The sequence below is a fragment of the Oncorhynchus tshawytscha genome, unplaced genomic scaffold, assembly GCF_018296145.1.
Source record: "Oncorhynchus tshawytscha isolate Ot180627B unplaced genomic scaffold, Otsh_v2.0 Un_contig_540_pilon_pilon, whole genome shotgun sequence".
Lineage (NCBI taxonomy): Eukaryota > Metazoa > Chordata > Actinopteri > Salmoniformes > Salmonidae > Oncorhynchus > Oncorhynchus tshawytscha.
In genome coordinates, this window is record NW_024609641.1 from 103236 (window position 1) to 127036 (window position 23801).

A 23801-nucleotide genomic window follows, 5' to 3' on the forward strand; every position below is an offset into this window, starting at 1 on the left:
AAAGATGTAATTGCCTTTGAACTGGGTATAGTAGTAGGTGGCAGGCTGGGTTTTTCAAGCTCAACAGTATCCCATGTGTATCAAGAATGGTCCACTACCCAAAGGACATCCAGCCAACTTGACACAACTATGGGAAGCATTGGAGTCAACATAGGCCAGCATCCCTGTAGAAGGCTTTCAACACCGTGTAGTCCATGCCCCGATGAATGGAGGCTGTTCTGAGGGCAAAATGGGGGGGGGTGCAACTCAATATTAGGAAGGTGATACTAATGTTTGGTGTACTCAATGTACAATATGATTTCATGTGGCTTGAAGAAGTAACACATTCTAAGTCAAAAACTCAAGTCGGAACACAGCCTCTCTATTCTCTCATGTGATTTCAGGTCCTCTGACCGGGAAAATGTCTTTCCACAATGAGAGCAGTGGTATGTCTTTTCCTCCTCCTCCTGTGTATTTGCATGTTTATCACGATGTATTCTCACATGCAATTTCAGGTTCTTTGAACCAGTAAATCTCTTTCCACACTGGGAGCACTGGAAGGGCTTTTCTCCCGTGTGTATTCTCTCATGTGATTTCAGGTTCCCTAACTGGTTGTAAGTCATTCCACATTGGGAGCATTGGTAAGGCTTCTCTCCGGAGTGTATTCTCTTGTGTGTTTTCAGGTACCCTAACGTAGTAAATCTCTTTCCACACTGAGAGCATTGGCAGGTCTTCCTCCCTGCTGTATGTATTTCTTCATGCTTATTCAGGTACCTTAACCAGGTAAAACTCTTTCCACACTGGGAACATTTAAAAGGCCTTTCTGCAGTGTGTGTCCTCTCATGCTGTTTCAGGTTCCCTAACATGGTAAATCTCTTTCCACACTGGGAGCATGGGTAGGGCTTCTCCCCTGTGTGCGTTCTCTTATGGTGTCTAAGGTGCCCTAACCACCAAAAACTCTTTCCACAGTGGGAGCAGTGATGTGGTCTTGCTGGTTTGGACGTCTCGGAGTCCGGTGCCACTGAAGGACTCTTCCCGCTGTCAGAGTGAGAGTCTGGTCTCTCTCCTGCCAAAGACAAACAGAGTATTTAGCTAAATACTAAACAGAGACCTGAATAAGACCTCCACAAGTTAAAACGGTCTTCCTATGAGGTTTAATCTAGACTAGATCCCTCAATAAAATACAGAGTATTTAGTTAAACAGAGACCTGAATGAAACCTCCACATGATAAAACTGTCTTCATATGAGGTTTAATGTAGACTAGATCCCTCAATAAAATGCTGAGTATTTAGTTAAACAGAGACCTGAATGAAACCTCCACATGATAAAACTGTCTTCATATGAGGTTTAATCTAGACTAGATCCCTCAATAAAATACTGAGTATTTAGTTAAACAGAGACCTGAATGAAACCTCCACATGATAAAACTGTCTTCATATGAGGTTTAATCCAGACTAGATCCCTCAATAAAATACTGAGTATTTAGTTAAACAGAGACCTGAATGAAACCTACACATGATAAAACTGTCTTCATATGAGGTTTAATCCAGACTGGTAATAACCCGAGGCCAGTTTTATTATTTTTAAACTTGGTGGCCAATATAATACAAATAATAATACCACTCTAGAACCTTGCTTTCATAGAGGCAGGTTTTTAGCCGATTGACCTTTGACCTCTGTTCTAGGACCACTACCCATGTTTTAGTACTTAGAAATGAAACTATTGTGAACCCGAAAACATTATTATATTGAAATTGTTACACGATTTGTCAATTAGAAGACTCTCTTATCAAAGATCAATTAGGGTTTAAGTACCTTGCTCAAGGGCACATTCACATATTTTTCACCTAGTTGGCTCGGGGATTCGAACCAGCAACCTTTTGGTTACTAGCCCAATGCTCTTAACCTGAAGCGAATGATGAGACTCAGTCCAGGACTCTATACTTAATGCTCTACTTCATCCACAGCGACTGATGGACAAGACTCAGTCCAGGACTCTATATTTAATGCTCCACTCCACTTTTAGACAGCGTTACTGTACAGCACTTTGAGATATCAGCTGATGTACGAAGGGCTATATAAATACATTTGATTTGGTTTAATAGATGAAACAACAGGGTCGTTCCATATGAATGAAGTGAGTACAGGAACCAGTTAAATAGACTAAACAGCTGGGTCGTTCAGTAGAATGCCTGTCCCTTTAGGGTCGTTCCAGATGAATGGGGTGAGAACCAGTTAAATAGACTAAACAGCTGGGTCGTTCAGTAGAATGCCTGCCACTTTAAAACTATACTTTGGTTCCATAACTGCAGACAGAGTTTATGCCCCTGTTTTTAAGATCGTACTTACTGGTGTCAATCTGATCTTCAGTCTCCTCCTCTTCCACTCTAAAAGGTTCTTCCTCTCCTTTCACTAGAACATCCTCTTCTTTCAATGTAATAGCCTCCTCCTCTTCCTCCTTTATAATTTTGAAATCTTCTTCCTCCTCTTCTTCTTCTTTCACTGTGACCTCGTCCTCCTCCTCCTTCATCACTCTGAACACTGCATCCTCTTCTTCCTCTCCTTTCACTCTAATATCCTCTTCTTCTTTTACGACAATGTTCAGCCCCAGAGCTTCTTTCTCCGTCCAGCAGACCTCCTCTTCTTTAGAAGTGGTGGAGTAGCTTAGTGAACTCATGGTCGGGGACGTTAACTAGGCAGATAGAATTAACCTTAGGTTAGTTGCTAATGCTAACTTAGCAAGCCACCTACCCGACAAAACAACGTAACAGCTTCCTCTTCCTTCTTCCCTTTCACGGGGCTTCTTTCTCCGTCCAGCAGACCTCCTCCTCTTTAGAAGGTGGGGGAGTAACTTAGTGAGCTCATGGTCGGGGATGTTAGCTAGCTAGATAGCATTAGCTGTTTAGCATGAGCTAAAATAGCTAGCTAACTATGTGGAATAAAACAGGTTAACACGTAGACATGTGCGTGTGTTTAAAAAACAAACAGTGTCTGATATACACAGAACGTGTCTCGAATTCGACTATTTTAGCAAGTTGCCCAAGTTCACCTTTACCAGGCTTGTGGTGAACAAAAGAAGCGTACCGTCCGTCCACTGGTTTATACGTCACACAGCATCCCCCGACAAAAAATACACACGTTGCCATCTGCTGACTGGAGTGGGTAATGCAGCTGAGGTAAAAAAAAAAATATTCACTATTCAACCACACCAAAGAATACATAGATTTGATCCATTTCAAATAAGCAAATATGCTTTCCAAACATGCCAGAAGGCAATCTAAAACAATGTAGTTAGAAGCTCTAGTTGGGCGCTATCAACTAGTGTCTGTGATGAACTGGTAGTCTCTTCTTCAAATCACAAGCAGTTTCCTTTACACACTTTAATTAATACTTTGCCATCCTCTGGGAATATATTACATATTGTTGTATTAGGTTTTCACCCAAATAAATTCAATTCAATTCAAAGCTGAGTGACGTCGAGGCATAAATGTTAAGTCCAGTGTACATTTATGAATGTATCTGCAACATACAATATGTTGTATCATATTACCTTGGTCTACCTTTATAAATGTTAGGTTCAGTGTAGATTTATGAATGAAGCATGGTGGTGGCAGCATCATGCTGTGGGGGTGTTAATTATGTCTTTATAAATGTTAGGTATCATATTACATGCTGTTGGTCTACCTTTATAAAATGTTGAAGCATGGTGGTGGGCATCATGCAGTGTCTACCTTTATAAACATTTATGAATGAAGCATCATGCTGTGGAGGTTTTAATTATGTCATATCATATTACCTTGGTCTACCTTTATAAACATTTGGCAGTGCATTTATGAATCATGCTGTGCTGGGGGTGTTAATTATGTCATATCATATTACCTTGGTCTACCTTTATAAATGTTAGGTTCAGTGTAGATTTATGAATGAATGGTGGGGGCAGCATCATGCTGTGGAGGTTTTAATTATGTCATATCATATTACCTTGGCTTTATAAATGTTTGGCAGTGTAGATTTATGAATGAAGCATGGTGGGGGCATCATGCTGTTTTAATTATGTCATATCATATTACCTTGGTCTACCTTTATAAATGTTTGGTCCAGTGTACATTTATGAATGAAGCATGGTGGTGGCAGCATCATGCTGTGGGGGTGTTAATTATGTCATATCATATTACCTTGGTCTACCTTTATAAATGTTTGGTCCAGTGTACATTTATGAATGAAGCATGGTGGTGGCAGCATCATGCTGTGGGGGTGTTAATTATGTCATATCATATTACCTTGGTCTACCTTTATAAACATTTGGTCCAGTGTACATTTATGAATGAAGCATGGTGGTGGCAGCATCATGCTGTGGGGGTGTTAATTATGTCATATCATATTACCTTGGTCTACCTTTATAAATGTTTTCATAATTTGAAGCATTTGGTCCAGTGTGAAGCATGGTGGGGGTGTTAATTATGTTCATATTACCTTGGTCTACCTTTATAAATGTTAGGTCCAGTGTACATTTATGAATGAAGCATGGTGGTGGCAGCATCATGCTGTGGGGGTGTTAATTATGTCATATCATATTACCTTGGTCTACCTTTATAAACATTTGGTCCAGTGTACATTTATGAATGAAGCATGGTGGTGGCAGCATCATGCTGTGGGGGTGTTAATTATGTCATATCATATTACCTTGGTCTACCTTTATAAATGTTAGGTCCAGTGTACATTTATGAATGAAGCATGGTGGTGGCAGCATCATGCTGTGGGGGTGTTCAATCCATGGAGGAGTCACCCTTACCAAAAGGTATTGCAGTAAGAGTGTATTATAACTGCAGTATGCAGCAAATAATGCATCCAAAATAAATAGTGGACTGTAATTACTGCAGTTTCCAAAACGGCAACCTTTGTCAGGGCAGAACCACGTATTTAATTTGTGCTGCAATCTAAATGAAGGAATAGTTATCTTGCAAACTCAGCAGGCTGGTGTGAAGTAGGCATCTCTATTTTATTACATTATTACTTGTCATTAATGTGATCTTTGGTGTGCTTTATCAATGCACAAGCACCTTTTTCACCAATACTATAGGTAAAATAGTTATTTATTTATCCAAAATTTTTACTGTGTGTGAAAAGATGTAATGTGATCAGTATTTTAATGTTTAAAAAATTTACATAATTTGATTTATTCATTATTTATATCAGTCTTCCTCAAATTAAATGGGACAATTCAGGATTCAGGATAAGTGGAGTTAGTCCTGAGTTAGCCTGCCCCAGACCAGGTTAGTCCTGAGTTAGCCTGCCCCAGACCAGGTTAGTCCTGAGTTAGCCTGCTCCAGACCAGGTTAGTTCTGAAGGATTCCTTACAATAGAAATGTACCTGGCTTAAAGGTGAGCCACATTCGTGTGACTGGTTATCCCGAGTCGAACTTAGAGTTAACCACTAAGTTACCTCGCTAACTCCTCAAACCTAATTCATAGTATAGAGTTCAGGACTAATAACGCCAATATAACTGCATGTTTTAAAGAATAATTTTTATTTATATTTTTATCGATTGAGATATAGCTTATATGATGTCTAGCTACTTCTGAAGCACATGCTGTGCCCTAGAAACGAGTTGATTAAAAATACCAAGAATATTGAGACAAATAAGTAATTTGTGTAATATTAGGTTTTTACTTGATGTAAAAGCACCATTTCCTATTGAGATGCGGAACATAGAACACGGTCTCTTTCAGAACGTTTGTGACGACCAAGAGATCTGTCATTCATTCATTGCTATGATCTCCTGAAGAAGCTTTCCCGTTTCCAATCTTTCTGTGCCCCCAAATGTTTGAATGTACTAATAATGTTAACAGGTTGTTATCTACCTGGCTAATGAGGTAACAAACATGACTGAACAACATGTAAAAGAAAATGGTTAACAGCCCGCGAGGAGTTTTAGAACAGCAAGCGACGTGTTTTATGAATGGAAAATGCGCCCCCCAATACGTGACAGGAATAAAAAAGAAAATCCTGTTTGGTTTAGAAATTAGCAGTAGTAATGGTGCTAGCACGACGCTAACGAAACTGTACCCAGGAAACAACAGCACAGCGAAGCTTTATCATTACAAAAGTATTTATCTGGGTGATATTTTTTTATAGGCGTACTGGTGCTCCTGAATTAAAATTCCAGGTCGCACAGGACGATATTAAGGGGCATGTGCGACTGAAACGGGGGGGTATTTATTGTCTCATCTAGGGTGGTGGAACAGTGTGTGTGTGTGGGGGGTGTATTTGTCTCTCCTAGGGTGGTGGAACGCCAGGATCTGTCCTGTTTTCCTCTAGGCAGACTTAGACCTGAGTGGTATACAACAACAGCAGGATCGATGAGTTAGCCAGCTACCTTTTATTATTTTGAAAAGGGACGCTAGAAATGGGCATGGTCTGAAAAACGCATATCAAAGTTGAGATTTTTCAATGAACCAGAAAATCCATAGTTATTTCTGGTTCTTTATCAAAGTTAGATGGCTAGTCCTTATTGATCCTGCCTTGCAGTACACCCCTCTCAATATTAACATGTACATTATGAATAAATACTGTTTAAATAAGAATCGTACGTTTTTCTCAGTCTGTACATTTGTTTATTTTTTCACACACACACAATGCAAACACAAGAGGAAATATATCACATGTAAATAGACAGCACTTGACTAACACACAGAGAAAATACACAAAGACAGAGTTCTAAAAAGTGATAATTTATTTAAAAAGCATTACAACTGACCTACATATACTCACTCTATGTCCAATTCATGTTTTAAAAAAAAAACATTGAGTTCACTTTGTACAATTTGATTTCGTGTGGCATAAACAAATAAACAGTCAGTCAAAAATATGAGACAAGTGTTGGAGCACTGTATGTGTTCACTCATTAATTAACTGATGTATTATTGTTAAATCTCTCTTTCCACACTGGGAGCAGTGGTAAGGTGTTTCCCCTGTGTCTGTTACCATCAGTTAATTAATGAGTTACGTTAAATCTCTCTTTCCACACTGGGAGCAGTGGTAAGGTGTTTCCCCCGTGTCTGTTACCTCGTGGTCTTTCAGGTTCCCTAACTAGGTAAATATCTTTCCAATATATATTTCTCTGCAATGTGTATTCTTTCAAGGCTTCTCCGCGGAGTGTGTCCTCTCATGTTTTTTCAGGTATCTTGACTGTGTGAAACTCTTTCCACACTGGGAACAGGGGTGAGGCTTCTCTTTTATGTGTGTCCACTCATGTGTTTTCAGGCCCCATAACTGGATAAAACTCTTTCCACACAGGGAGCAGTGGAAATGCTTCTCTCCTTTGTGTAATATCTTATGTTTTGTCAGGCCCCCTAACTGAGTAAAACTCTTCCCACACAGGGAACAGTGGAAGGGCTTTTCTCCTGTGTGAATTCTCTCGTGTGCTTTCAGGTGCCCCAACCGGGTAAAACGCTTTCCACAATGTGAGCAGTGGAAGGGCTTTTCTCCTCTGTGCATGCTCTCATGTCCTTTCAGGCTTCCTAAATGGGTAAAACGCTTTCCACAAAGTGAGCAGTGGAAGGGCTTTTCTCCTGTGTGCATTCTCTCATGTTCTTTCAGGCTCCCTAATTGGGTAAAACTCTTTCCACAATCGGAGCAGCGGAAAGGCTTCTCTCCTCTGTGCCTTCTCTCATCCATTTGCAGGTGCCATAACCGGGTAAAACTCTTTCCACACTGGGAGCAGTGGAAAGGCTTTTCTCCCGTGTGTATCATCTCATGTCTTTTCAGGCTAAATAACCTGGTAAAACTCTTTCCACACTGGGAGCAGTGGTAAGTCTCCTCTCCTGCGTGTATTCCTTCATGCCTTTTCAAGGACCCTAACCGGGTAAAACTCTTTCCACACTGGGAGCAGTGGTGTCGTCTTACTGGTTTGGATGTCTCTGGCTCTGGTTCCTCTGAGTCTGGTCTTTCACCTGTTAAAGAAAATCAGTATGTGTATTTAAAAGAGAGACCTGAATGAAACCTCCACATGAAACAACTGTCTTCCTATGAGGTTGAATCCTAACCACATCCCTCACTAACCTGAGGCCAGTTTTCAAATAATTCTTACATTTTAAAAAGTCTTATAGCAGAGCACTATAATCATAGAAATTGAGGACTACAGTATTTAAATCAATGTCATAGGCTGCATTTGATCCATTGTTAATAATGTTTTGTTGTTGGCCCACTCTTTGACGGTAAACACATCTTACACTGTGGCTTTAAACGGATACTGCGAGATTCTGGCAGCTCGTGTTAGCGCAATGACTGAAAGTCTACAGGTATGCTAGCGGATGCTAGTTAGCATTGTCCTGTGAAACTACCTCTAACATCTTTCATACTGCACGGCAGTCAACAGGTATGCTAGCGGATGCTAGTTAGCATTGTCCTGTGAAACTACCTCTAACTTCCTTCATACTGCACGGCAGTCAACAGGTATGCTAGCGGATGCTAGTTAGCATTGTCCTGTGAAACTACCTCTAACTTCCTTCATACTGCACGGCAGAGACAGACAAAATGGATCCACGAGTTCATCTGACATTGGGTCCAGTGCCTTCAGAAAGTATTCATACCCCTTGACTTGTTCCACATGTTGTTGTGTTACAGCCTGAATGCAAAATGTATTAAATAAAACATTCTAATTCATCCACACACAATACCCCGTAATGACATCACAATACCCCGTAATGACATCACAATAACCCATAATGACATCACAATACCCCATAATGACATCACAATACCCTATAATGACAAAGTGAAAACATGTTTTTAGACATTTTTGCACATTGATTGATAATGAAATACAGGAAATATCTAAATTTACTTAAGTTTTCCAACCCCCCCCGAGGCAATACATGTTAAAATCACCTTTGACATTGATTACAACTGTGAGTTTTTCTGGGTAAGTCGGTCAAGTTGGTTGTTGATCATTGCTAAACAGCCATTTTAAAGTCTTACAAAAGATTTTCAATACGATTTAAGTCAAAACTGTAACTACGCCACTCAGGAAGATTCAATGTCGTCTTGGTAAGCAACTCCAGTGTAGATTTTCTGAATGCTGGAAACATTTGGCTACTCGGTTTTGTTGTTTTTGATTTTTTTTAAAACCTAAGTTAGATTATAAATACTGGACTTGTTTTTTGCATGGATTTATTGTTCCGGAATCCTGCTTAAAGGGGAAGTTGACCCACAAACTCTTGTGGGTCCTTTAGAACACGTGGCTGTTTGTCAGGATCCCAGACAGTTTTTAGGTACATTGTTTGAGTATTTAGAGCGTAATAATAAATACACAATGAGTAACGATAACATGGCTGTAAACACAGGGGTACCAGTACTGAGTTGATGTGTAAGGGTACGAGGTAATAACATGGCTGTATGCACAGAGTACCAGTACTGAGTTGATGTGTAGGGGTATGAGGTAATAACATGGCTGTATACAGAGTACCAGTACTGAGTTGATGTGTAGGGGTACGAGGTAATAACATGGCTGTATGCACAGAGTACCAGTACTGAGTTGATGTGTAGGGGTATGAGGTAATAACATGGCTGTATACAGAGTACCAGCACTGAGTTGATGTGTAGGGGTACGAGGTAATAGCATGGCTGTATACACAGAGTACCAGTACTGAGTTGATGTGTAGGGGTACTAGGTAATAACATGGCTGTTTACAAGGAGTACCAGTACTGAGACCATGGTCTAACTAATGCTGAGTGACACTGTGAATTGCTTAGTAACTGTAATTGTTTTATGTTTAATAATAACATTAAATTGTTAATAAAACAATTTAACTACAATGTTATTTCTTGAAAATGCTATTTGTCTAAGACGCTATGAGCCTCAGCTTCCTGGAATCCAATGTAGCTGCTGTTGTGGTCAGGGTAGTTAGATATAACTGCTGCCACCAAAAGCTGGGATGACCAGTCGTTGGCCTCGACCTAGATGTTCTCCCCTCAACATCCACTCCAGGGTGAGACCCGTCGTCAGTCTGATGTTCTACCTCCTCCATTATCAGAATAAACTGGTCCCATTGTCAACAGCAGGGACATTCACTGTCTTTTGGTAGAGGTAGGCATCTCACTCAACTACACCACCAGTCCCCGTGCGTTCTGTGTGGAGTAAAGGTGGTCTAGAGTTTGTTTTCCTCTGGTTGCACATTTAGCATGCTGGTAGAAATGAGGTCAAACTGATTTAAGTTTCCCTGCATTAAAGTCCCAGGCCACTAGGAGCACCACTTCTGGATGAGCATTTTCTTGTTTTCTTATGACCTCATACAGTTTGTTGAGTGCAGTCTTAGTTCCAGCATCAGTCTGTGGTGGTAAATAGACATTGTTTTTTTTTAAATGTTTTTTAAACTTTTAGCTTTGTCCGAGACAGTTTTAGAATTTTAGCTAACCCTAATTCTAAAACCTAAAATTCTACTAACCTACCACGTTAATTATCCTAACCTTAACCTAATTCTACTAACGTACCACGTTAATTATCCTAACCTTAACCTAATTCTACTAACCTGCCATGTTAATTATCCTAACCTTAAGCTAATTCTACTAACCTACCACGTTAATTATCCTAACCTTAAGCTAATTCTACTAACCTACCACGTTAATTATCCTAACCTTAAGCTAATTCTACTAACCTGCTACATTAATTACCCTAACCTTAACCTAATTCTACTAACCTGCTACATTAATTATCCCAATTCCTATTTTAAAGGTCCCTGATTTGAAATCAGTATTTCTGTTAATAATTATATATTTTTAATTAATTCTTATCCACATGTGGTATCGCCATTGTTACCTTCCCACAAGACAAACTGAAAATGTCTCTCACAAACAAGTGAACTCACAAAGAAACTCCCTGGGACAACCAAAACCAAACAGGTAGGGTTGTAGAAGGGGTTCTGAAAGACATCCTTTAAAGTTGACATGTAACTAGGAAATGTGCCCTAAATGATTCCCACCATGGATACCCACAAAGGAGAGCCAAATGAAAAGACAAACCCACACCAACTTAAGACAGGGAGTCAACAGAAAGCAGAGCTATAGGAAACAGGGAAGACAGGGAGTCAACAGGAAGCAGAGCTATAGGAAACAGGGAAGACAGGGAGTCAACAGGAAGCAGAGCTATAGGAAACAGGGAAGACAGGGAGTCAACAGGAAGCAGAGCTATAGGAAACAGGGAAGACAGGGAGTCAACAGGAAGCAGAGCTATATGAAACAGGGAAGACAGGGAGTCAACAGGAAGCAGAGCTATAGGAAACAGGGAAGACAGGGAGTCAGCAGGAGGCAGACTATATGAAACAGGGAGACAAGACAGGGATCTATCAACAGGAAGAACAGAGGATCACCTGGGAAGACAGGAGTCAAAGGAAGCAGAGCTATAGGAATGACAAGACAGGAGTCAACAGAAAGCAGAGCTATAAGGATTCAGAAGACAAGTCAACAGGAAGCAGAGCTAAGACAGGAGTCAGGGAGTCAACAGGAAGCAGAGCTATAGGAAACAGGGAAGACAGGGAGTCAACAGGAACAGAGCTAAGAAACAGAAGACAGGGAGTACAGGAGGCAGAGCTATATGAAACAGGGAAGACAGGGAGTCAACAGGAGGCAGAGCTATATGAAACAGGGAAGACAGGGAGTCAACAGGAGGCAGAGCTATATGAAACAGGGAAGACAGGGAGTCAACAGGAAGCAGAGCTATAGGAAACAGGGAAGACACCGGATAAAAGGCTTGGGTTCACACTTAAACAGGGAGAACCAACAAGTCATTACTCTCTCAACATCTATCATGCCAACTGATGAACATGCCAGCAGGTCTTAAGGATCACCTGGGGCAGTACAGGTGAAACGCCTTCTGACGAGAGATGACAAGCCAGCATGGGTGAAACACCTGACTAACACCATTCAGTGCACAATTACTTTAGCAAAAAGCAGCTCGAGTAGTTTCAGAACTAATGAGCTGCTATACAACAGTGAATACACTGACCACAGAACTAATGAGCTGCTCTACAACAGTGAATACACTGACCACAGAACTAATGAGCTGCTGTACAACAGTGAATACACTGACCACAGAACTAATGAGCTGCTCTACAACAGTGAATACACTGACCACAGAACTAATGAGCTGCTATACAACAGTGAATACACTGACCACAGAACTAATGAGCTGCTATACAACAGTGAATACACTGACCACAGAACTAATGAGCTGCTATACAACAGTGAATACACTGACCACAGAACTAATGAGCTGCTCTACAACAGTGAATACACTGACCACAGAACTAATGAGCTGCTATACAACAGTGAATACACTGACCACAGAACTAATGAGCTGCTATACAACAGTGAATACACTGACCACAGAACTAATGAGCTGCTATACAAATGAATACACTGACCACAGAACTAATGAGCTGCTACAACTACAACAGTGAATACACTGACCACAGAACTAATGAGCTGCTATACAACACACTGACCACAGAACTAATGAGCAGTGAATACACTGACCACAGAACTAATGAGCTGCTGTACAACAGTGAATACACTGACCACAGAACTAATGAGCTGCTGTACAACAGTGAATACACTGACCACAGAACTAATGAGCTGCTCTACAACAGTGACCACAGAACTAATGAGCTGCTCTACAACAGTGACCACAGAACTAATGAGCTGCTCTACAACAGTGACCACAGAACTAATGAGCTGCTCTACAACAGTGACCACAGAACTAATGAGCTGCTCTACAACAGTGAATACACTGACCACAGAACTAATGAGCTGCTATACAACAGTGAATACACTGACCACAGAACACTGACCACAGAACTAATGAGCTGCTGTACAACAGTGAATACACTGACCACAGAACTAATGAGCTGCTAATGAGCTGCAGAACTGTAACAGAAGCAGATTGTAGTCTCATCCACACACCACTGTTCTTACTTGAATCTGAATCTCCCTCTTCTTCTCCTCTCACAGTTCCACGCAGACCCGGTGTTTTCCTGCAGTCGACCAGCCGCACACACACCCTCTTCAGACCCCACAGTAAGGCAACATTGGGAGAGGCACGACCTGTGGACTCTGGGAGAGGGAAAGACATGTCCTGGAAACCACAAAAATAAACAATCAATTTAGGGTGGGAAACACTCTCCTACCTTGATTCCTCTCATTCTCTGGACCTCCTGCTATAAATGTTGTGGAGGAGAAAGTCCAAGAGGAGGAACCTCAGATCAGAAACACACCCTCCTTCATTCCTAATTCTCTGGACCTCCTGCTATAAATGTTGTGGAGGAGAAAGTCCAATCAGAATCATCTGTATTTGCCTAAAAACATTCACACATATCAGTATTTGGATGAACCTCAAATGTTCTCCTCCAATGGATTTATAGGAGGAGGTCCAGGAACTAAGGAAGGAATGTTGAGAACCAGAATCACTTTGTGACTGGGATGTACTCACACCACTCCCCCTCTGCTCTGGGGTGTGGCTCTCTGGAGCCGACTCCGCCTTCAGCCTGTTGCTAGGAAACCAATCCTTGTCTTTCACGTCGCATTCTTTGTCGCAGTGAATAGAATCGTCATCACCACCAAACTGTCTGGGACTCGCGGGTGTCACATTAGATTCTTCCTGTATCTTTCTGATGTCCTCCTTCACTGAAGAGCCCTGGGAGGGCCAGGAAACTGCATATTGCCTCGTTTTTAGATCTGTAAAAGGGAAGAGAGTTTGACTACCGGTAAAAACATAGGTTGTAGCTTGCTCCCTCATCTGATTCCAAACATGTCACTTATCATCCTAGGACCTTCCGACGGAGAGCAATAGATGAGCGAACTCTGAATACAAACTAAAGAAAAATAAATAAATACACTTTTTAAAAAGTAGTATTTTTATATGAGGTCATTAGAATAAGCCCAATAATGACAACAACAACAAACAACAACACGTCTTAATACGCTGTGATCAAAATCTTAATTTTTGTTTTTTGCTCCTTTAAGATTGCACCCCAGACATGTATGTGGGGTGTATTGAATGTTATAATGGCAGGATTAAATTGGAGTTGATGCTTTAAATCAATGTTTTTTACTGGTTAAGCTCTTTTTAGTGTATTGACACATGTATATATTTTTTTACAATTTAAAACCAGTTCAACAACTGCACAGTTCTCCCCCTGTTTTTAAGACAATTACTCACCAGTGTTAACCGGATCTTCTGTCTCCTCCTCCTCCTCTTTCACCCCAAAAGGTTTCTCTTCTTTCAATGTTATTGACTCCTCCTTCACTCCAAAAGGCTCTTCTTTCAATGTGATAGAGGAAGCCATCTCCTTTTTCATTCTGAAAGCTTCTACCTCCTCTTTCACTGTGACTGCCTCTATCCCCCCTCTTCATCTGTTTTAATTCGACAAGCTTCTTCCGTTCCTATCACTGTAATATCCTCCTCTTCTTCTTCTTTAATGACAATGTTCATCCCCAGAGCTGCTTTCTCCGTCCAGCAGATCTCCTCTTCATTAGCAGGAGGAGAGTATCTTAGTGAGCTCATTGTCAGTGATGTTAGCTAGTTAGCATTAGCGACTAGCCTAATGCTAGGCTCGGTAAACACATGTGCAAATGTAGCAATCTAATCACGTTTACTTGAACTAGTAGATACGTTAAATGAACTGTGTTTAAATCAGCGAGATTCGTGTAGCTACACAAAAATGGCCTACAGAGCTTCAATGTTTGTATTTCATGTTGGCTAACAAGCTACAGAGATGGTGTTGTTGAAGACGCGTCCAACGCAGTCGGTCGTCACTAGTTACCACAACCACAAAGTCATAAACCCCACCCATTCCCACAATTTATCTTCTTAAAATTAGATTTCAACCTTAACTCTAACCACATTGCTAACCTTATGCCGAACTCTAAATTAAGACCAAAAAGAAAATGTTTGTTTTCAACCAAAAAAAATGTTTTCATTAATCTTTCGATTGGCCCATTTTGACATTGTGGCTGTGGTAACTAGTGGAAACCCGTGTGTCCACTACATTATACGTCACGTGAGAAGCATCACCTGAAAGACTTCGCCATCTGCTGACTGGAGTGGCTAACGCAGTTTCTAAAAAGATTCACTATATAGTTTTTTTTTCTGGCAAACGATGTCATTACATATCATTCCAAATAAGGAAATGTGTCTTCCTCTTTTTGAACCTGTTGGACTGTATATGTTGAGGGTTTGTGTTCATCTCCCAGGCACTTGTAAGTTGAGGTCGTTTAACGCTGATTCACACAGAGCAAGAACAGTGCAGTGTATGGGGCTAAGACACTGAGTTCGAGGTGCTAAAGGAAACTCGACCCCCCCAAAAAAACATCCGTGTCAAATGGTTTAGACCCTTTCTGGTTGCTGCCACTATCATCACCAAGCCCTATCTCTAACCTTTTAAACCTGTCTCTCCTTTCTGGTTGCTGCCACTATCATCACCAAGCCCTATCTCTAACCTTTTAAACCTGTCTCTCCTTTCTGGTTGCTGCCACTATCATCACCAAGCCCTATCTCTAACCTTTTAAACCTGTCTCTCCTTTCTGGTTGCTGCCACTATCATCACCAAGCCCTATCTCTAACCTTTTAAACCCGTCTCTCCTTTCTGGGGAGGTTCCCATTGACTGGAAGGCAGATACAGTGGGTCCTTTATTTAAAGGGGGAGATCAAGCTGACACTAACTGTTTACAGGCCTATTTTTAATTTGCCCTGTTTGTCAAAAAGTGTTGGAACAACTTGTCAATAATCAATTGACTGTCTTTCTTGATGTCTATAGTTACTCTCTGGTATGGAATCTGGTTTCCTCTCAGGTTATAGATGTGTCACTACAACCTTAAAGGTTCTAAATGATGTCACCATTGCACTTGATTCTAAGCAATGTTGTGCTGCTATTTTTTTTGACTTGGCCAAAGCTTTTGACACGATAGACCATTCCTGTGACAATACAGAGGCGGATGCAAGATGCAAGCAACGATGGTTTAATGAATACAGTTTACAGCAGCAACAGGACAGACAGACTGTACTCAGACGGAATCCGACCCAGGGACTAGGGCGCATCTTCCGATGATAGTGTGCTGAGAAATCCAGGGGAGTGTGTCCGGATGGGTAGGAGGAAGCACAGCAGATAATCCACACAAGGGCGGTGAGAGATGAGCACGGACACACGACACAACCTCAGAGAAGTAACAACGATCTGACAACAAGAAACACTGGTTACAGAACATATAAAGGGAAGATAAGTGATTCCAGCTGGCACAGACAATCAGGCCGAGATTGGGAACCACGCCCACACAAACACGGGAGAGAGAGAGGAGAGAGAGAGAGAGAGAGAGAGAGAGAGAGAGAGAGAGAGAGAGAGAGAGAGAGAGAGAAAGAGAAAAAGAGAGAGGGAGGCAGTGGATTCATGAACCGTGACACTACCCCCCTAGGAACGCCTCTTGGCGTTCCCAGGTGAATTTACCTGTCGATTGAAATCATCGATAAGGGAGTGATCCAGAATGTCCCTAGCAGGTACCCAACTTCTCTCCTCCGGGCCGTAACCCTCCCAGTCCACCAGGTACTGGAATCCGCGTCCCCTCCTTCTAGAGTCCAAAATACGATTGACAGAAAAGGTGGGTTCCCCATCAACAAGTCGTGGCGGCGGGGGAACCGGGACCGGCGGGTTAATGCGTGCCTGAAACACAGGTTTTATTTTAGACACATGAAAGGTAGGATGAATTCTCCTATACGCCGGAGGAAGCTTGAGCCGGACCGCCACCGGACTAATGATCCTGGTGACTTTGAACGGGCCGATAAATTTGGGGGCAAGCTTGTTCGAAACGGATCGGAGTGGAATGTTCTTAGTAGAAAGCCACACTCTTTGGCCAACGACGTATACCGGAGGCTTCGACCGGTGGCGATCGGCCTTAGCCTTGGTGCGCGCCCCCACCCGGAGAAGAGTCTCACGGGCTCTGCTCCATGTGTGACGGCACCTCTGGATGAAAGCGTGAGCGGAGGGAACAGTGACCTCGGACTCCGTACTGGGAAAGATAGGTGGCTGGTAACCTAAACTACACTCAAACGGAGAGAGACCCGTGGCTGCCACTGGCAACGAATTGTGAGCGTACTCAACCATAGAGAGTTGTTGACTCCAGGAAGAGGGATTCTTAGAAACCAAACATCGCAACACTCTCTCCAAATCTTGGTTGGCCCTCTCCGTTTGACCGTTGCTCTGGGGATGAAACCCTGAAGACAGGCTGACACTCGCTCCCAGTAACCTACAAAACTCTTGCCAAAACTTGGACACAAATTGGGGCCCCCTGTCAGAAACTACATCCATCGGCAGGCCATGTAAGCGAAAGACGTGATCCACGACAGTTACCGCTGTCTCCTTGGCAGATGGTAATTTAGGCAAGGGAATAAAATGAGCCGCCTTCGAGAACCGGTCCACCATGGTCAAAACAACCGTCTTGCCCTGGGAGGGCGGGAGGGCGGTAACAAAATCTAGCGCGATGTGGGACCAGGGTCTCGAAGGGACCGACAGCGGTTGGAGTAACCCACCTGGGCGTCGATTAGAAGTCTTCCCAGTGGCACAAACCGAGCAAGCCAAGACAAAACTGTGAATGTCACGAGCCATCAGTGGCCACCAAAAGCGTTGCTTAACCAAAAAGCTAGTGCGGCTGACTCCTGGATGACACGCTACGTTGGAGCAATGCCCCCACCGAATAACATCGGACCGACACCCCTCCGGCACAAACAACCGATTAGGCGGGCAACCGGGCGGAGGCATTACCCCTTCTAAGGCCGTTTTGACCCTCGATTCAACCTCCCATGTGAGTCCCGGGTAGGATGCACTCGGGAGTGGATGGGTGTTCGGAATGGTCAAAAATGCGAGAAAGGGAATCGGGTTTGACATTCTTGGAACCCGGGCGATACGAGAGAGAGAAGTCAAAACGTCCGAAAAAGAGTGCCCACCGCGCCTGCCTGGAGTTGAGTCGCTTGGCGGTTCTGATATATTCTAAATTTTTGTGATCGGTCCAAACTATAAAAGGTACCCCCGAACCCTCTAACCAATGGCGCCACTCCTCCAGTGCTAACTTCACTGCCAACAACTCTCTGTTGCCAATGTTGTAGTTGCGTTCCGCAGGTGATAACCGATGGGAAAGGAACGCGCAAGGGTGCATCTTGTCGTCAGAAGAGGAACGTTGGGAAAGTACCGCACCTACCCCCACCTCTGAAGCGTCCACCTCCACCACGAACTGACGCGAGGGATCGGGAGCTATGAGGATGGGAGCCGAAACAAAGCGGCTCTTGAGTTTGGCGAATGCAGCCTCGGCTGTATCGGACCACCTGAACGTCACTCTGGGGGAGGTTAAGGCGGTAAGAGGAGCGACTATCTGGCTAAAGTTGCGAACGAAACGCCGGTAGAAATTGGCGAATCCCAGAAACCTCTGTAGGGCCTTACGGGAATCTGGGCTTGGCCAATCCACCACAGCCTTAACCTTGTCAGGATCCATGCGAATACCTTCAGTCGAGACGATGTAACCTAGGAATGGAACGGATTGTGCATGAAAATGCATTTCTCCGCCTTGACAAAAAGTCCATTCTCCAACAACCTCTGAAGCACTCGTCTGACGTGCTGAACGTGTTCCTGGAGAGAAGAAGAAAAAATCAGTATGTCATCCAGGTAAACATATATGAACTGATCAATCATATCTCTCAGCACGTCATTGACGAGTGCCTGGAAAACCGCTGGGGAGTTGGATAGCCCAAAAGGCATGACCAAATATTCGAAGTGCCCTCTGGGGGTGTTAAACGCGGTCTTCCATTCGTCCCCCCCCCTTATGCGAACCAAATGATATGCATTCCGTAAATCCAACTTAGTGAACACGGATGCTCCCTGTAACCTTTCAAAGGCTGAGGACATCAACGGTAAGGGATAGGTATTCTTCACTGTGATGTTATTCAACCCACGGTAATCAATGCAAGGACGCAGAGAACCGTCCTTCTTCCCCACAAAGAAGAACCCCGCCCCGCTGGAGAAGAGGAAGGACGAATGAATCCAGATGCCAGAGAATCAGAGATGTATCTCTCCATAGCCTCCCTCTCAGGAACAGAGAGTGAATATAACTTGCCTTTAGGCGGAGACTCACCTGGCAATAATTCTATTGCACAGTCATAGGGACGATGCGGAGGAAGAGAAGCAGCACGGGACTTACTGAACACCTCCTTCAGGTCGAGGTATTCAACGGGCACGTTAGACAAATCCACTGCCTCCTCTAGAAACACAGAATCAGACACAGACGAACAAGCAGACACCAAACAGGACTCAGGGCACTTGTTACTCCACATGGATATAGAGTTATGACCCCAGTCAACTCTGGGGTTGTGTTGGGTGAGCCAAGGGTGGCCGAGAACTAATGGTGCAAGGGGTGAGTCCATGAGTAGAAATGATAGTGTCTCAGTGTGATTGCCAGAAGTGATGAGTGTGATAGGTTCAGTGGTGTGAGAAATGTTGGGGAGTTCTTGACCATTGAGAGTGTTGACGGATATCTTGTGCGAGAGTGAGGTGATAGGAATCTGGAGTTTGTGAGCGAGCTTGAAGTCCATGAAATTACCCTCTGCTCCTGAGTCCAGTAAAGCTTGGGTGTCGTGCGTGTGGGTGGCCCATCTTAGTCTTACCGGGAGGAGAGTAGATGATGAGGTCTTCTCTGTGGTGACACCACCCGATAGTAGCCTCATGCTTACTACCGGGCCTGATCTTTTACCGGGCAGGAGTGGATAAAGTGGCCCGCTCTACCACAGTAGAGACAGAGTCCTTGGGATCTCCGCCTCTCCCTCTCTTCCCGGGAGAGGCGAGCTCTCCCCAGCTGCATGGGTTCGTGAGCGGAGGCTGAACTGGCCGTGTTCCCGCCGCTGGCATGCCAGCCCTCCGTGTCGTTATACGGTCTGTTAGGGCATGCTCGGCGGCCAATACGACTCAGACGAGCGTCGACCCTCAAGGCTAGTTCCACTAGTCCATTTAAATTCCTGGGAAGGTCCAGAACATAAATCTCCTTCTGGATCCGGTCCTCCAGCCCATGCAGGAACATGTCCCACTGCGCCTCCTCGTTCCACTGACACTCTGCGGCCAGAGTGCGGAATTGGATGGAGTATTCCGATACTGAACGGTCTCCTTGGCGAAGGTCAGCGAGTAGTCTGGCCGCCTCCCTACCCGCCACGGCCCGATCGAAGACCCTTCTCATCTCCTCGGAGAGTGTCTGGAAAGAGGTGCAGCATGGGTCCTGGTTCGCCCACACCGCCGTTCCCCAAAGAGCCGCTTTGCCTGATAGCAGTGTGAGTACGAATGCTACCTTAGACTGTTCACGGTTGAAGGTCCGTGGCTGCAACGAGAATTGCATGGAACATCTCGTAAGGAAAGCTCTGCAATAGTCAGGATCACCTGAATAACCCTCTGGTGTCGGTAGCCGTGGCTCTAGCTGGGAATCCGGCTCTGGCGGGGCGGGTTGAACTGCCGGTGTAGGTGGCGCATCGAGACCCCTCAGATGTTGTAATTGTTGGGTCAGCTGGGATACCTGCGTCGCAAGGGCTTGTACTGCCCGACCTGTGCTGGAGATGTTCTCCTCTTGTTGATCCATTCTCGTGATACTGCGGGAAATGAATTCGGTCAGACTCGTTGAACTCGCTGCATCCATGGTCTGGTCAGATCGTTCTGTGACAATACAGAGGCGGATGCAAGATGCAAGCAACGATGGTTTAATGAATACAGTTTACAGCAGCAACAGGACAGACAGACTGTACTCAGACGGAATCCGACCCAGGGACTAGGGCGCATCTTCCGATGATAGTGTGCTGAGAAATCCAGGGAGTGTGTCCGGATGGGTAGGAGGAAGCACAGCAGATAATCCACACAAGGGCGGTGAGAGATGAGCACGGACACACGACACAACCTCAGAGAAGTAACAACGATCTGACAACAAGAAACACTGGTTACAGAACATATAAAGGGAAGATAAGTGATTCCAGCTGGCACAGACAATCAGGCCGAGATTGGGAACCACGCCCACACAAACACGGGAGAGAGAGAGAGAGAGAGAGAGAGAGAGAGAGAGAGAGAAAGAGAAAGAGAAAGAGAGAGGGAGGCAGTGGATTCATGAACCGTGACAATTCCATTCTTCTGGGCCGGCTAAGGTGTATTGGTGTCTCTGAGGGGTCTTTGGTCTGGTTTGCTAACTACCTCTCTCAAAGAGTGTGGTGTATAAAGTCAGAAAATCTGCTGTCTCAGCCACTGCCTGTCACCAAGGGAGTACCCCAAGGCTCAATCCTAACCCCCACACTCTTCTCAACTTACATCAACAACATAGCTCTGGCATTAGGAAGCTCTCATCCATCCATTTATATGCAGATGATACAGTCTTATACTCAGCTGGCCCCTCCTCGGATTTTGTGTTAAATGCTCTACAACAAAGCTTTCTTAGTGTCCAACAAGCTATATTTTAACCTTGTTCTGAACACTTCAAAAACAAAGGTGCATGTTCATTTCCACAGGTGCATGTTCATTAATCGTTTATGGTTCATTGAAGCATGGGAAACAGTGTTTAAACCCTTTACAATTAAGATCTGTGAAGTTATTTGGATTTTTACAAATTATCTTTGAAAGACAGGGTCCTGAAAAAGGGACATTTCTTTTTTTTGCTGAGTTTAGTAACCAAAAAAGTGTTAATACAAATCTAAATATATTTTATATTTGAGATTCTTCAAAGTTGCCACCCTTTGCACACGCTTGGCTTGTGGAGGATTCCTCAGTAGCTTGTGGAGGATTCCTCAGTAGCTTATGGATGATTCCCCAGTAGCTTGTGGATGATTCCCCAGTAGCTTGTGGAGGATTTCCCAGTAGCTTGTGGATGATTCCCCAGTAGCTTGTGGAGGATTTCCCAGTAGCTTGTGGATGATTCCCCAGTAGCTTGTGGAGGATTCCTCAGTAGCTTGTGGATGATTCCCCAATAGCTTCTCTTCTCTTCCTCTCTCCATCTGTCTCTCTCTATTGTCGAGAACTTTTCTGTAATTCAATATGATTTTTGTTTGTCTATCTTTTGTGTCTTTATCTACATGTTGATTTATATTTACAACAAGCAATGGGAAGATATCTGAACAGGGCTGTTGTCTTGGTCGACATGTTTATCTATGTTTACAACAAGCAGGAAGACATCAGAACAGGGCCGTTGTCTTGGTCGACATGTTTATCTATGTTTACAACAAGCAGGAAGACATCAGAACAGGGCCGTTGTCTTGGTCGACATGTTTATCTATGTTTACAACAAGCAGGAAGACATCAGAACAGGGCCGTTGGGGAATAATAACATAATGTACGGGATACATTTGTACTGTAGTGAATCCGTCTCTATAGTAATGCAAGGTCTCTTTCATCATCATGTGCAATGACAATTACTATGTATATTACAAAACTAATTACTATGTATATTACTGTACTAATTACTATGTATATTACTGTACTAATTACTATGTATATTACTATACTAATTACTATGTATATTACTATACTAATTACTATGTATATTACTATACTAATTACTATGTATATTACTATACTAATTACTATGTATATTACTATACTAATTACTATGTATATTACTATACTAATTACTATGTATATTACTATACTAATTACTATGTATATTACTATACTAATTACTATGTATATTACTATACTAATTACTATGTATATTACTATACTAATTACTATGTATATTACTATACTAATTACTATGTATATTACTATACTAATTACTATGGAAATGGATGTGTTTTTCTCTGAAAATGAGGTTCATTGTAACTATCATGCTGCCAAACAAACAACCCTCCAGACGAGCTTCAATGCCATACAACTCTCCTTCCGTGGCCTCCAACTGCTCTTAAATACAAGTGAAACTAAATGCATGCTCTTCAACCGATCGCTACCTGCACCTGTCCGCCTGTCCAACATCACTACTCTGGACGGCTCTGACTTAGAATACGTGGACAACTACAAATACTTAGGTGTCTGGTTAGACTGTAAACTCTCCTTCCAGACCCATATCAAACATCTCCAATCCAAAGTTAAATCTAGAATTGGCTTCCTATTTCGCAACAAAGCATCCTTCACTCATGCTGCCAAACATCCCCTCGTAAAACTGACCATCCTACCAATCCTCGACTTCGGCGATGTCATTTACAAAATAGCCTCCAATACCCTACTCAACAAATTGGATGCAGTCTATCACAGTGCAATCCGTTTTGTCACCAAAGCCCCATATACTACCCACCATTGCGACCTGTACGCTCTCGTTGGCTGGCCCTCGCTTCATACTCGTCGCCAAACCCACTGGCTCCATGTCATCTACAAGACCCTGCTAGGTAAAGTCCCCCCTTATCTCAGCTCGCTGGTTACCATAGCATCTCCCACCTGTAGCACACGCTCCAACAGGTATATCTCTCTAGTCACCCCCAAAACCAATTCTTTCTTTGGCCGCCTCTCCTTCCAGTTCTCTGCTGCCAATGACTGGAACGAACTACAAAAATCTCTGAAACTGGAAACACTTATCTCCCTCACTAGCTTTAAGCACCAACTGTCAGAGCAGCTCACAGATTACTGCACCTGTACATAGCCCAAACAACTACCTCTTTCCCTACTGTATTTAATTTATTTTGCTCCTTTGCACCCCATTATTTTTATTTCTACTTTGCACATTCTTCCATTGCAAAACTACCATTCCAGTGTTTTACTTGCTATATTGTATTTACTTTGCCAC

General features: G+C 43.2%; 2 protein-coding genes across 2 annotated transcripts; both read right to left on the reverse strand.

Annotated features, from left to right (window-relative positions):
• Positions 1-209: 209 nt before the first annotated feature.
• Positions 210-2540, reverse strand: LOC112240447 (gastrula zinc finger protein XlCGF7.1-like). Its single transcript, XM_042316570.1, has 2 exons — positions 2330-2540; positions 210-1045 (listed from the first exon to the last, which is right to left on the reverse strand). Exons 1-2 carry the CDS (start codon positions 2508-2510, stop codon positions 333-335), a joined length of 894 nt encoding a protein of 297 aa, XP_042172504.1. The 5' UTR covers positions 2511-2540; the 3' UTR covers positions 210-332.
• Positions 2541-6578: 4038 nt separating this feature from the next.
• LOC112240450 (gastrula zinc finger protein XlCGF57.1) lies at positions 6579-14792 on the reverse strand. The gene is made up of 4 exons (XM_042316569.1): positions 14194-14792; positions 13465-13709; positions 12951-13110; positions 6579-7933 (listed from the first exon to the last, which is right to left on the reverse strand). The coding sequence occupies exons 1-4, from the start codon at positions 14330-14332 to the stop codon at positions 7119-7121; spliced, it is 1359 nt and encodes a 452-aa protein (XP_042172503.1). The 5' UTR covers positions 14333-14792; the 3' UTR covers positions 6579-7118.
• Positions 14793-23801: the final 9009 nt, after the last annotated feature.

Coding starts and splice junctions, on each gene's coding strand:
- LOC112240447 (XM_042316570.1), bottom strand. CDS start 2,510: ATGAAGGAGGAGGAGGACGAGGTCACAGTGAAAGAAGAAGAAGAGGAG. Junction 1,046..2,329: donor TGAAGATCAGATTGACACCA/GTAAGTACGATC, acceptor TGTCTTTGGCAG/GAGAGAGACCAGACTCTCAC.
- LOC112240450 (XM_042316569.1), bottom strand. CDS start 14,332: ATGAAAAAGGAGATGGCTTCCTCTATCACATTGAAAGAAGAGCCTTTT. Junction 13,111..13,464: donor CAGAGCAGAGGGGGAGTGGT/GTGAGTACATCC, acceptor TGTGGTTTCCAG/GACATGTCTTTCCCTCTCCC. Junction 7,934..12,950: donor AGAGGGAGATTCAGATTCAA/GTAAGAACAGTG, acceptor TTTCTTTAACAG/GTGAAAGACCAGACTCAGAG.